The sequence below is a fragment of the Somniosus microcephalus genome, chromosome 12, assembly GCF_052327205.1.
Source record: "Somniosus microcephalus isolate GS21.2 chromosome 12, FLI_Smic_1.0, whole genome shotgun sequence".
Lineage (NCBI taxonomy): Eukaryota > Metazoa > Chordata > Chondrichthyes > Squaliformes > Somniosidae > Somniosus > Somniosus microcephalus.
In genome coordinates, this window is record NC_140998.1 from 14127186 (window position 1) to 14141128 (window position 13943).

The 13943-nt window shown below is 47.0% G+C and overlaps 1 protein-coding gene across 2 annotated transcripts in view; it reads left to right on the forward strand.

Moving 5' to 3' along the window:
• The window catches only part of dicer1 (dicer 1, ribonuclease type III), a 154116-nt gene that overhangs the window by 100171 nt on the left and 40002 nt on the right, over positions 1-13943 (forward strand). For both annotated transcript variants that reach the window (XM_086002597.1, XM_086002596.1), the window contains 2 exons: positions 359-464; positions 5136-5311. In XM_086002597.1, coding sequence (XP_085858723.1) covers positions 359-464; positions 5136-5311 — 282 coding nt within the window. The remainder of the gene's footprint in view (positions 1-358; positions 465-5135; positions 5312-13943) is intronic.

Below are 13943 nucleotides of genomic sequence, written 5' to 3' on the forward strand. Positions count from 1 at the left end.
AGATATATATATCATATATATATATATATATATATATTATAGACACATACACACATAGTCAGTTAGTCTGGCAGCCAACAAAATTGTTTCCAAATTACTTGCTATGCAAAGGGTGTGGAACAGATTTGGGGCTAAGATGTTGCTTATCAGGATGTCTGTGAATTTGGCTATATTGTAGTTGTCATTGGACAAGATTTCATAGTTTACAAAGATAGAGAAAAATATGCAACTTTTGATGTGTCCCACTATTTTATTTATACTTTTCAGATTACATTTATAAATTCAACTTGCTGAAATGAAACTACAAAACTTCTGATCTGTTACTTTATAATGGTACTATCTCGCTCCCTTTTCTCAGACTGAATCTTTTAACCCCTCGACACTTGAATCAAAAAGGAAAAGCACTTCCTTTAAGTAGTGCAGAGAAGCGCAAGGCCAAATGGGAGAGTCTGCAAAACAAACAGGTATGTAGGAGATTGAAACTTGTTTAATGACCTGGCAGTGAATCAGGAGGTCGGGGGGGGGGGGGGTGGAATTCTATCAGCGGATTGGGTGAGGATGCTGTAAATCTACATTCGTGGGGCAACTTAATGGGCTTTCTCCACTGGCGCTCAGGCTTGACCTGGATGGATGATTTTACTGGTGTTGACCAGATGATTTGGTGGTGGGAGGAGAGGTATGGCAGTGGCCCATGGAAATATTCCGATCCCCATATATGAATGCACACACATACACAGGCTCAAATGTGTATGGAGAGGAGTGGCCAACCCCACCCAGACAGCACCAAAACATCAGCTGTTCGGTCAACTGATACCTGTACTGATGGCCTTGTAAAAACGTGAACCAGACTCTCCTGCCATCTAAACTGATGGATGTGATGTGGAATACAGCATGGAGAGATTGAGTAGACTAGGCCTATATTCCTTAGAGTTTAGAAGAATGAGAGGTGCTCTAATTGAAATGTGTAAAATTCTTAAGGGGCTTGACCGGGTTAATACTGGGGAAATGTTTCCCCTGGCTGGGCAATCTAGAGCACGGGGTCACAGAATAAGGGCTCGGCCATTTAGGACTGTGATGCGGAGAAATTTCTTCACTCGAAGGATTGTGAATTCTCTACCCCAGAGAGCTGTGGATGCTTAGTCGATAAGTATATTCAAGGCAGTGGTCGATAAATTTTTGGGAACGAAGGGAATTAAGGGATATGGGGATAGTTCCGGAAGGTGGAGTTGAGATAGAAGATCGGCCATGATCTCATTGAATGGTGGAGCAGGCTCGAAAGGCCAAATGGCCGACTCCCGCTCCTATTTCTTATGTTCTTGTGGCTGGAACAATTTACTTGTGAATCAGATGATGCCTGTCTTCGATGGGAAGCCATTCAAACAAAATCCTAAAACCAACAAGGATTGTTCATTCCAACCTAATATATTATGGAATGCTTTACCACAGTGAGTAGCTGTGGCAGACACCATTCCAAAGGACGATACTGGGGCTATGGGAAGAGAACAGGGTAATGGTAATGTGTAATACTTTTGGATTGCTCTAGCAAAGAGCTGGCACAGATATGATGGGCTGAGTGGCCCCTTTCAGTCATGTAGACTTCTATTGATTCTTTGAATATGATGTTTTTAAAAAAAAAAAAAACAACTGGTTGGTTGAATCTTCCAACTATATTGTGAGCAGAGTTTCCATTAAGGTACGTGGGCACGTATCGATCGGGAGGTCCCGCGCAGGCCGCTCACCAGCTGTTGCTGCTGGAAAAGATACCGCGCGGCAAATTTAAAGGGACCGCACACGGGGGGAAAAAATGAGAGGGAAGGCACATTGATTGTGAAGTATTATTTAGTCTGTAACAAGGTTGTGTACAGTGCAATTCCTGTCCTTCAAATTTAGGAACTTACACTTGAGTCCTGATTTTATATTTAAGATCTAACACAGTTAAAGGACTGATGGATGAAAGTGGAATACAATATTGATACTGACTGCACTGTAGGTAAGCAAGAGCAGATGCCAAGTTTACTCAGCAGTAACATCTCTAGATATTTCCATCAACGATGAGTTTGATTGGAATCTGACCACAGCCGTGTTGGTCCTCCGAATCTGGGCTTTTGATTGACTCATAGTGGCTGTGAAAACTGGCTTTCAGTCAATGCTAATCCTTTCTCAAAGACAAGTTGTTTCCTGCTCCAGAATGGTCATTGAAAGCTGGGAGGCGGAAGAAAGCTACGCCGCAGGCTCCAATCTGCTTTTGGTAGTGGTGGTGGAAGGAGGAATGTAGGCCAGGACACCGGGAAAACTCGCTGTTCTTCAAATAGTGCTCGTAAAGAGATATTTAACATCGACCGGCAACAGTGCAACACCACCTGAGTATTACAGTGGAGTCTGATTAGGTTATGTGCTCAAGTCTTGGCACAGGGCTTGAACCAAGGCAAGAGTGCTGTCAACTGAGCCAAACTGGCACACAAGTTAAGCAATAAAACTATATTTTAGTGAATAGAAAAAAAGGGGTTTGAATAGTGAACAAAGTGAAAGCAAAAATAAGATCAGGAGGAGAAAGGAAATGCAGGTAAACACAGGTGAAGTGCTTTTTCCTATTTTTATGTAAAATTGTGTTATAGGTGTTTGGGTTTAATAGTGTTAAGTCTATTCCCAGTGTTTGACTAGATTTATTACTTGGTGCTTATTTCAGCGGCACGGTACATGACTGAAAATGAATAAAGTTAATTGGCCCAGGGAGATTGGAGTTACCCTAGAATCATAGAATTTAACAGCACGGAAAGAGTCCGTTCAGCCCATCGCACCCCTGCCAGCTCTTGAAATGTTATCCATTTAATCCCTTTGCCTGTTTAGTTTTTTTTTGTTTTTCACATAAAGGAAGTTACGACGAACCTGTATAAAACACTGGAGTATTGTGTCTAATTCTGGGCACCGCACTTTAGGAAGGATGTGATGGCCTTGGAAAGGGTGCCGAAAAGATTTACTAGACTGGTTCCAGGGACGAGGGACTTCAGTTACATGGATAGACTGGAGAAGCAGCGGTTGTTCTCCTTGGAGCAGAGAAGATTGAGAGGAGATTTGATAGAGGTGTTCAAAATCATAAGGGATCTGGACAGAGTAGATAGAGAGAAACTGTTCCCATTGGCAGAGGGGCCGAGAGGTCACAGATTTAAGGTGATTGACAGAAGAACCAAAGGTGGAATTGTTAACCCCTCGCTTCTGTGAGGAGGATCTACCCCTAACTTGGGGGATCAGGGTTCGTTGCTTTAGGAGACTCAACACGCCGGTCAGTCTATTACCACTTTCCCAGTAATACACAAAGTCAGAAACTGCAAAATAAGTAAAGTTTTATTAAGGTACCTGGACTTCACTCTGAGAAACCCAATTGTGTTTGCACACAAGTAAGTCTCCTCTAGAGTGCGCCCCTAGACTCACGGGGCTACAATATTTATACATTTTCATAAATTGCAAGTCATCATGAGAATACAGAAAACTAGGCGATCACACGCTACACAAGTCATTTGTTTCTTTTTACAGAGTTCTGTTTAAAATTCACTTTAGCTTTCAACAAAATTCAGCCCTGAGACACTCTCTACTCTGTTCTATAAACATTCTGTTTCTGTTCTTAGCTATTTGTACTGCATTCCCACAGTCCTGCATCAGTTTTTACATTTAAACTATTCACTGCATGTCAAGTAGTCCATCATGCCTTGCGAATCATTGGTACAGCAATATTGGATTAACACCTAGCTTAACAACATGAGGAAAAGCTGTTTTACGCAGCAAATGGTTCGGATCTGGAATGCACTGCCTGAAAGGTGGTGGAGGCAGATTCAATTGTGGTTTTCAAAAGAGAATTGGATAAAAACCTGAAGGAAAAAACTTTGCAGGGCTACGGAGAAAGGGCGGGGGAGCGGGACTAGCTGAAGTGCTCTTGCAGAGAGCTGGCACGGGCTCGACGGGCCGAATGGCGGCCTCCTGTGCTGTAACCATTCTATGATTCTACATTCTGGCAGTGCTTTCCACATCCTAACAACCTCCTGCATTTAAAAAAAAAAAAAAAGTTCAACCGCTCCCTTCGTTCTTTTGGTGATGCCCTCTGATTACCGACTCACCAATGAGTAGAAATCGATTTCCCCCCCCCCCCCCCCTAATTTATTTCATCAACACCTCTCACGATTTTGATGATCTCTTAACCTTAACTGTTCTAATAAAGAGAGTTCCAGTCTCTCCTTGTAAATAAAGCCTCTCATCCCTGCTGAAGCTGCTGGCTGTCTTTAGGGTCCACAGAGCAACGTAGATAAAAGTGGGGGGGAAACTAGAACCCAGTTATGGCAGAAAATGTAACTTATACATTCGAAAGATAATTATCCATAGTGATGAACCGAGTTGAAGGAGGAGGGAGCACTGATCTTTCACCTCTCGAAGCGAGCTGTAAATGTACTAATTGAATCAAGTTTGGGGCAGGCTGAGTTCAGTTTATAGCTTGTGAGAGTCCACAGCTCCTAACTGGCTGTTTTTCTGTATCTAACCTGTACCACTGTTGATCTTGAAGTTGCTTGCTAAGTTGGCCGTGAATGCAACACAAAAAAAAAATAAGGTAACGGTTCTTTTCACGGCACAGCCATCAGTCACCCTGAGCAGATAATTCGGCACCAAAAAGATGAGTGGAGCGCCAGAAAACATTTCCAAAAGGATATTACAAAAAGCTTAACCTGAGATTCTTGGTCATCCTTAAAAATAAAAAGCTGCCAAGGAGTATGAAGTTCATTTTGCCCCGCTCTATCCCGGAGCAGATGTTTTGGGACTGTAGTAACACATTTTCATCTGTAGAGCACTACTTTGTGCTTCGACCTTCTGCTCTCAAACACGTTGACAAGCAAAATACTGCAGATGCTGGATGTCTGAAATAAAAACGGAAAATGCTGGAAGTACTCGGCCGGTCAGGCAGCATCTGTGGAGAGAGAAACAGAGTCAATGTTTCAGGTTCATGACCTCTCATGGGTTCTGATGAAAGTGTTGAGAAGGATGAAGGAATTTTTTCCCCACATTGCTCCTGTGTGATGAATTTGCTGCCATGGTTCTGTTGGAGATTAAATTTGAAGTTTATTTAACTCATTTCTTTATTTCTCTCTCTAAAGATTCTTGTCCCAGAACTCTGTGCTATTCATCCAATCCCAGCTTCCTTGTGGAGAAAGGCAGTCTGCCTTCCCAGTATTCTGTACCGACTGCACTGTCTGTTAACAGCGGAGGAGCTGAGAGCCCAAACAGCGAAGGAAGCGGGTGTGGGAATCGAAGCTCTCCCTTCAAACTTCAGGTGTGTACATTTATTTGTTTATTACAAAAAGAAAGACTGACTTGCATTTCTATAGTGCCTTTCATGAGAACATAAGAATTAGGAGCAGGAGTAGGCCATACGGCACTTCGAGCCTGCTCCGCCATTCAGTAAGATCATGGCTGATCATCGACCTCAACTCCACTTTCCCGCCTGATCCCCATATCCCTTGATTTCCCCTAGTGCCCAAAAATCTATCGCTCTCAGCCTTGAATCTTGAATATACTCAAAGACTCAGCATTCACAGCCCTCTGGGGCAGAGAATTCCAAAGATTCACAACCCTTTGAGTGAAGAAATTCCTCCTCATCTCGGTGTTAAATGGCCGACCCCTTATCCTGAGACTATGCCCCCTAGTTCTAAACACTCCAGCCAGGGGAAACAACCTCTCAGCATCTACCCTGTCAATCCCCTTCAGAATCTTGTATATTTCAATGAGATCACCTCTCATTCTTCTAAACTCCAGAGAGTATCGGCCCATTCTACACAATCTCTCATCATAGGACAGCCCTCTCATCCCAAGAATCAATCTAGTGAACCTTCATTGCCTCCAAGGCAAGTATATCCTTCCTTAGATAAGGAGACCAAAACTGTGCACAGTACTCCAGGTGTGGTCTCACCAAGGTCCTGTACAATTGTAGCAAGACTTCCTTACTCTTATACTCCAACCCCCTTGCAATAAAGGTCAACATGCCATTTGCTTTCCTTATTACTTGCTGTACCTGCATGCTAGCTTTGTGTTTCTTGCACGAGGACACCCAAATCTCTGAACAACAACATTTTAAAGTTTCTCACCATTTAAAAAATATTCTGTTTTTCTATTCTTCCTACTAAAGTGAATAACCTCCCTTTTCCCTACATTATACTCCATCTGCCACCTTACTGCCCATTCACTTAGTCTATCTATATCCCTTTGCAGTCTATCTATATCCCTTTGCAGGCTCTTTCGGCTGGATTTTCAATGGGCCTTGGAGGCGTGTGGGGGGTTAAAATCACGAAAACTAGCAGGCAGGACACCTCCCCCCGCCCGGTTCCCGACTCCGAGATCATAATATGATCGAATTCTTCATTAAGATGGAGAATGAAGTAGTTGACTCAGAGACTAGGGTCCTCAATTTAAATAAAGGAAACTACGATGGTCTGAGGAGCGAGTTGGGTAGGATTGATTGGGGAATGGCACTCAAAGGGTTGATGGTGGATAGGCAATGGCAAATATTCAAAGACCGAATGGATGAGCTACAGAATTTGCTCATCCCAGTTTGGCTTAAAAATAAAACAAAAAAGGTGACTCAACCGTGGCTAACAAGGGAAATTAGGGATAGCATAAGATCCAAGGAGAGGACATATAAATTGGCCAGAAAAAACAATAATCCTGAGGATTGGGAGCAGTTTAGGATTCAACAAAGGAGGACAAAGGGATTAATTAAGAAAGGGAAAATAGAATATGAGAGTAAGCTTGCAGGGAACATAAAAACTGACTGTAAAAGCTTTTATAGATATGTGAAGAGAAAAAGATTGGTGAAGTCAAGCGTAGGTCCCTTGCAGTCAGAATCAGGGGAATTTATAATGGGAAACAAGGAAATGGCAGACCAACTAAATACATATTTTGGCTCTGTCTTCACAAAGGAGGACACAAATAACCTCCCAGAAATGCCGGGGAACTTTGGGCCTGATGAAAGGGTGGAACTGAAAGAAATCAGTATTTGTAGGGAAATGGTGTTAGGAAAATTGATGGGACTGAAGGCCAATTAAATCCCCAGGGCCTGATAATCTACATCCCAGGGTACTTAAGGAAGTGGCCCTAGAAATAGTAGATGCATTGCTGGTCATCTTCCAGAACTCGATAGACTCTGGAACAGTACCCATGGATTGGAGGGTAGCTAATGTTACCCCACTATTCAAAAAAGGTGGTAGAGAAAAAGTGGGGAATTATAGACCGGTAAGCCTGACCTCGGTAGTGGGGAAAATGCTAGAGTCCATTATAAAAGATGTAATAGCAGAGCACTTGGAAAGCAGTGACAGGATCGGACAAAGTCAACATGGATTTACAAAAGGTAAATCATGCTTTACTAATCTATTGGAATTTTTTGAGGATGTAACTGGTAAAATAGATAAGGGAGAACCAGTGGATGTGGTGTATTTGGACTTTCAGAAGGCTTTCGATAAGGTTCCGCATAAGAGATTAGCGCGCAAAATTAAGGCACATGGGATTGGGGGCAAGGTATTGACTTGGATAGAGAACTGGTTGGCGGACAGAATGCAAAGAGTTGAAATAAACTGGTCGTTTTCCGAGTGGCAGGCAGTGACTAGTGGGGTACCGCAAGGATCGGTCCTAGGACCCCAGCTGTTCACAATATATATTAATGATCTGGACGAGGGAATTGGATGTAATATCTCCACATTTGCAGACGACACAAAGCTGGGTGGGAGGGTATGCTGTGAGGAGGATGTCATGAAACTCCAGTACGATTTGGACAGGTTGGGTGATTGGGCAGAAACATGGCAAATGCACTATAATGTGGATAAATGTGAGGTTATCCACTTTGGTGGCAAAAACAGGAAGGCAGATTATTATTTGAATGGCAATAGATTGGGAGAAGGGGAAGTGCAAAGAGACCTGGGTGTTCTTGTGCACCAGTCGCTGAAGGTAAGCATGCAGGTGCAGCAGGCGGTTAAGAAGGCAAATGGTATGTTGGCCCTCGTAGCAAGAGGGTTTGAGTACAGGAACAAGGATGTCTTGCTACAGTTGTACAGGGCCTTGGTGAGACCACAGCTTGAGTATTGTGTGCAGTTTTGGTCGCCTTATCTGAGGAAGGGCGTTCTTGCCATGGAAGGAGTGCAGCGAAGATTCACCAGGCTGATACCTGGGATGACAGAAATGACATATGAGGAGAGATTGTGTCGATTGGGCTTATACTCACTGGAGTTTAGAAGAATGAGGGGGGATCTCATCGAAACCTATAAAATTCTGTCGGCCTGGACAGACTAGATGCAGGAAGGATGTTTCTGATGGCCGGGGAGTCCAGACCCAGGGGTCATAGTCTAAGGATAAGGGGTAAGCCATTTAAGACTGAAATGAGGAGGAATTTCTTCACCCAGAGAGTGGTGAACCTGTGGAATTCTCTGCCACAGAGGGCGGTGGAGGCCAGTTCATTAAATATATTCACGAAAGAGTTGGATATATTTCTTAAGGCTAAAGGGATCAAGGGATATGGGGAGAAGGCAGGGACAGGGTACTGAATTTGGATGATCAGCCATGATCTCATTGAATGGCAGAGCAGGCTCGAGGGGCCGAATGGCGTACTCCTGCTCCTATCTTCTATGTTTCTATGTTTAACTCAGTTGTGTCTAATGGTCCCGACTCCGTCCCGCCTCCAACAGGCGGGATAGGTCGTTAAGGCCCTTAACAAGCACTAAATAGCCTCTGTAATCCTATTTTGAAAGGCCCTTGCGAATTTAACCCTTTTCCCACGTGAAACACGCCTGGTGGGAAACACGCCGGTGAAACCTGGCGGGAGCACTATTGGATTGCTGACTATCAACTGCAGGTCAACCATTAAAGAGATTTGATCAGCCATCATTTGCAGGTGGCAGGACTTTGTTGTCTCAGGTCTGGGGGAACTTTTAGAAGGCATAGCCACACCTGTGGAAGTTTGCAGCCTGACACCAATCTCCTGTGTGACCTCCTGGGAAACCCCTCTCGCCACCCTCAGAGTGCTTCCTCAACTGAGGCATATACCAGAAGCATGGGAGCCATTTATTTCCTTCCCGTCTGGGCATTAGATGAGCTCGAGCACCAGCCGTGGCACCAGCAGAATGAGGAACAACAGCAGCAACAGGAGCGCCAGGCTGCTGCTCACTCACCTGAAGCTGCACAGGCCAGAAGGGGCCAGCGCTTGGAAGCCCGTCGACGCAAGAGATAACCCCCAAACAGGGTCTAATAAAACAGAGTCAGCTACCTGAACATGTCTGAGCAGCAGTGCCAAATGTGCAATGCTGCAACAAGACCTGGAGCCCAGAAGACCAGGTGGACAAGCCTTACCAGTGGCCGTCAAAGTCACCACCGCACTCAACTTTTTTGCCTCGGACTCATTCCAGGGATCAGCAGCAGACATCAGCGGCATCTCCCAGGCGGCCGCACACACTTGCATCACGCAGGTAACCGATGCCCTCTTTGCCATCGCGCACAATCACATCCATTTCACCAAGGATCGAGCAAGTGTCACGGCGCGAGCGGTTTGATTAGCTAATCTGGCAGGCTTTCCAAGGGTACCGGGCATCGTTGACTGCACACATGTGGCCATTAAGGCACCCCATCGCAATCCAGGTATTTTTGTCAACCGCAAGGGCTTCCACTCCCTTAACGTTCAGCTGGTGTGTGACCACAAGAAGGAAATTTTGCATGTTTGTGCCAAGTACCCTGGCAGTTGCCATGACTCCTTCATACTGCGCCAGTCTAGAGTGCCTCCGCTATTCAGTCCACCAGACCAACTTAACGGATGGCTACTTGGAGACAAGGGCTATTCCCCTGAGGACGTGGCTAATGACGCCGTTGAGCCCATCCAACGAAGCTGAAGAGAGCTACAACTCCAGCCACATGTCCACCAGAGCCATAATTGAGCAAACCGTCGGTTTGCTGAAGATGCGCTTCAGATGCCTGGATAGATCAGGTGGAGCCCTGCAGTACTCAGCAGCCAGGGTCTCCAGAATCGTCGTGGTTTGCTGTGCACTTCACAACATGGCACAGTGTCGTGGCTTGCAGATTCCTGAGGACCAAGTGGCTCCTCACATACCCTCCTCAGATGAGGAGGAGGAGGAGGAGTGCGAAAACGCACATCCTGCAGAGGCCCATCAACCAGCGGCAGCATTACGCGAGAACATTGCTGCCCCGGATGCAAGGAATGCACTCATCTTGGCCAGATTTGCCTAGCCTAGCCGATCAAGCACTTTTACCTCGCAGCTTCTTGCCTGAGCATCGACAATGGCCAAGACCCTGCTGATTCCTAGCTATTTCACCAGCATACTGACAGTTGCAAGTAATCCTAAGCCCTCAATGTGAAAGTCCCATTCGCGAAATGACACACGCCACAACTGTAACAGTTGCCATCAGAATTTTTATGTACACGAACCAACTGATGGCATTTTTACAATAAACACAACACTTCACCCAAGTGACTACCCTTGTGACTATTTGTGCAGAATTTTTCTCTTACGCATGCTCCTACGTGGTGCCTCCCCTGTGGCTTCAGCAGATGTGGAGGCTCCTTGCTCACTTTGCTGCTGCTCCTGTCTCGACACCTTTGGCGGGAGTCCTCTGGGGTTGCGAGCCTGTGAGAGCTCGTCAACAGTCTGCTGCTCCTGCGGCTGTGCAGGGGTTGAGACGCCTATCTCACTTGGGTGTGGACTCCGGTGGGGCTCTGCAGTGGTATGGAAGTGTGAGCGCTTGGAGAGGAGCCCCCAATTCCTTAATGTCTGCCACCAACTTCCCTCTCATGGGTCAGGTCCCCCTCGGCGCCTGCAAGTGGCTGGAGAGCACCTTGCTGCACATCAGGGGGGCCGTGGGGACCCATATCTGCAGTGGGAGTCCTACTCAGAAGGACTCCCATGAAGGTCTGGTTTCTCAGTTCAATAGATGACCATCGCTCCTCCAGAGATGTTGTTCTATTATGAACACTCACCATGTTTTCAGCACTCTGGCGACTTATCTCCTCCATGGCCGAAGCCATCCTCTCGTCTACTGTTGCCATCCGTTCGAGGGAGGTTGCTATCCTTTCCGTCGTGATGCGTTCATGCGCCAATGACTCCACAAAGGCTCTGCTCATGGTCGCTATGGACTCCTCCATTCGCTCCACACTCACAACGACCCTGGAGACAAAACCTGCCAGAGACTCCTGCATCTGTGCATGGAGTTCCAGCACCGCTGATCTTACGGATGGACCATGGGGCAGAGGGTCGACATGCAGCTGAGCCGAGCTGGCAGAGTCCTGCGCCGTCCGACTAGCACTCTCCACTGCTATCCCTGTCTCCACAACCTGCTGATGCTCGCTTGTGAGCTGTGATACACCAGGTGACAACCCTACTCTACTCTGTCCCGAAGGTCCCACCGAGGTGTGAGTGTCTGCGCTGGTGCTGGATGCGCTGAATTCTGGTGAGATGCTGCGCCCTCGGAGGTTGCAGCTTCCTCTGAGGAGTCTGGCTGCTCAGCCTGTTCTTCCTGGCTGGTGGGGACGGATGCTTGCGATGGTCCTATGGGGGAGTAAAGGAAAGAGTCTCAGAGTTGTGATGCCAAGGTTACATGCACATAAGTCCATTTGTTAGAGCTTCAAAATCATTATCAGCGACTCATGCAATGCCAATGAGAGAGATGGGAAACTTTTCTGTCACCAGCTTGCTGTGATGCACCCATCTGTCCGTCCCCCACTTGCGCATCCTCCTCTACTCCCACGATTTCCAGGACCGCCTCCTCCCAGGGGGTGAGGTGGGCTAGTGGGGGTGGCCCTCCTCCTGTCCTCGCTCGTTCTCTCTTATTGTGAGCTCTCTCTTCCTGCAATGAGGGAGACAAGTGGAGGTTGAGTGAGAATGAAGGAGTGAGTGTAGTGATTCCATAGCATCGATACTTAGAAGGAGACAAAGATGGAGTGAGGTGGCAAGACCAAGGGCCCTCCCTGTGTGTTGTCAGTTGTTTGCATAGCATCACAGTGATAGGGAGTGTGAGGGCTGCATAGTCGAATAGTTATGTGAATGTGACCATAGAGAGAAAGGGAATGGGTAAGGGTGCATGGATGTCAGTGTCAAGTGGGATGTGGAGGAAGAGATTGCTGAAGCTGAGTGCTGGAGAGGAAAGGCAATGGGGATCAGATTGAGGGTGATGGGAAAATCATACTCACTTTTCCAGTGCGGAGAAGGTCACGAAATCTCTTGCGGCACTGTATCCAGGTTCTGCGGGTGACTCCCAAGGAGTTGACCTCCTCAGCCACCTGCATCCACACTGCCTTTGACTGCTTGGGAGGCCTCTTCCTCCCTGTAGAAGGGAAGAGCACCTCCCTGTTGGCTGTAGCCCCATCTACTAATGCCTGCAGGGCCACCTCGTCAAAACGAGGAGCTGATCTGGGTCTCCCGCTAGTCGTCTTTCCTGCAGGTCTCTCACACTCCACAGGCAAAAGCTTGGCAGTCTGCAGAAGAAGCAAGGCTTGCTGTGGACCTTAAATGCAGCAGCAATGATGACATCATCGGAGGTGACTTTCAGTCAGGAAAAACCCATTTGCCAAGGGTGCCCACACGTTGGACAATTAAGTTAAAATTGCATCAATCTCCCACATCCATTTAGATTCAGGTGGATAACACGAAATGCGGATAACACAACACCATCCCGCACCTGAGTTAAAATCCAGCCCCTTGTGTTCTCCTCACAGCTTACTGTCCCACCTAGCTTTGTATCACCAGCAAACTTGGCTACAGTACACTCGGTCCCTTCATCTAGGTCATTAATATAGATTGTAAATGGCTGAGGCCCCAACACTGATCCTTGCGGCACCCCACTAGTTACAGCCTACCAACTTGATAAAAAGATCCGTTTATCCCTCCTCTCTGTTTTCACAACCTCAGGACGTCCCAAAGTGATTTACAGCCAATTAAGTACTTCTGAAGTGTAGCCACTGTTGTAATGTAGGAAACACGGCAGCCAATTTGTGCATGAACAGCAATGTGATAATGACCAGATTATTTGTTTTATTGATGTTGATGATTGAGAGATAAATATTGGCCAGAACACCGGGGAGCACTCCCCTGCTCTTCTTCGAAATAGTGCCATGGGATCTTTTATGTCCACCTGAGAGAGCAGATGGGGCCTCGTTTTAACATCGCACCTGAAAGGCGACACCTCCGACAGTGCAGCCCTCCCTCAGTTCTGTACTGGCGTGTCAGCCTAGATTTTTGTGCTTATATCTCTGGAGTGGGACTTGACCCACAACCTTCTGACTCAGAGGTGAGAGTGCTACCTTCTTCTTTGGCAGCCCCTCGGAACCGAGGATGACTCGCTTCCACATTAAAAATTAGTTCTCAGGTGACTGATGAGTCCAATGCGGGACCTACAGTCTCTGTCACAGGTGGGGCAGACGGTGGTTGAAGGGACGGGTGGGAGGGGTGCTTGGGTTGACGTGCGCTGCCTGCGCTTGGCTTCCGCTTGCTCCCGGCGAAGAGACTCGAGGTGTTCGGCGCCTTCCTGGATGCTTCTCCTCCACTTTGTGCGGTCTTGGGCCAGGGATTCCCAGGTGTTGGTGAGGATGTTACACTTTTTCAAGGAGGCTTTGAGGGTGTCCTTGAAGCGTTTCCTCTGCCCACCTGAGGCTCTCTTGCCGTGCCGGAGCTCCGAGTAGAGCGCTTGTTTTGGGAGTCTCGTATCAGGCATGCGGACGATGTGACCCGTCCATTGGAGCTGATCGAGCGTGGTCAAAGCTTCGATGCTGGGGACGTTGGCCTGAGCAAGAACACTGACGTTGGTGCGCCTATCCTGCCAATGGATTTGCAGGACCTTGCGGAGGCAGCATTGGTGGTACCTCTCCAGGTGCCTGCTCTTGAGGTGCCTGCTGTACATGGTCCATGTCTCTGAGGCATACA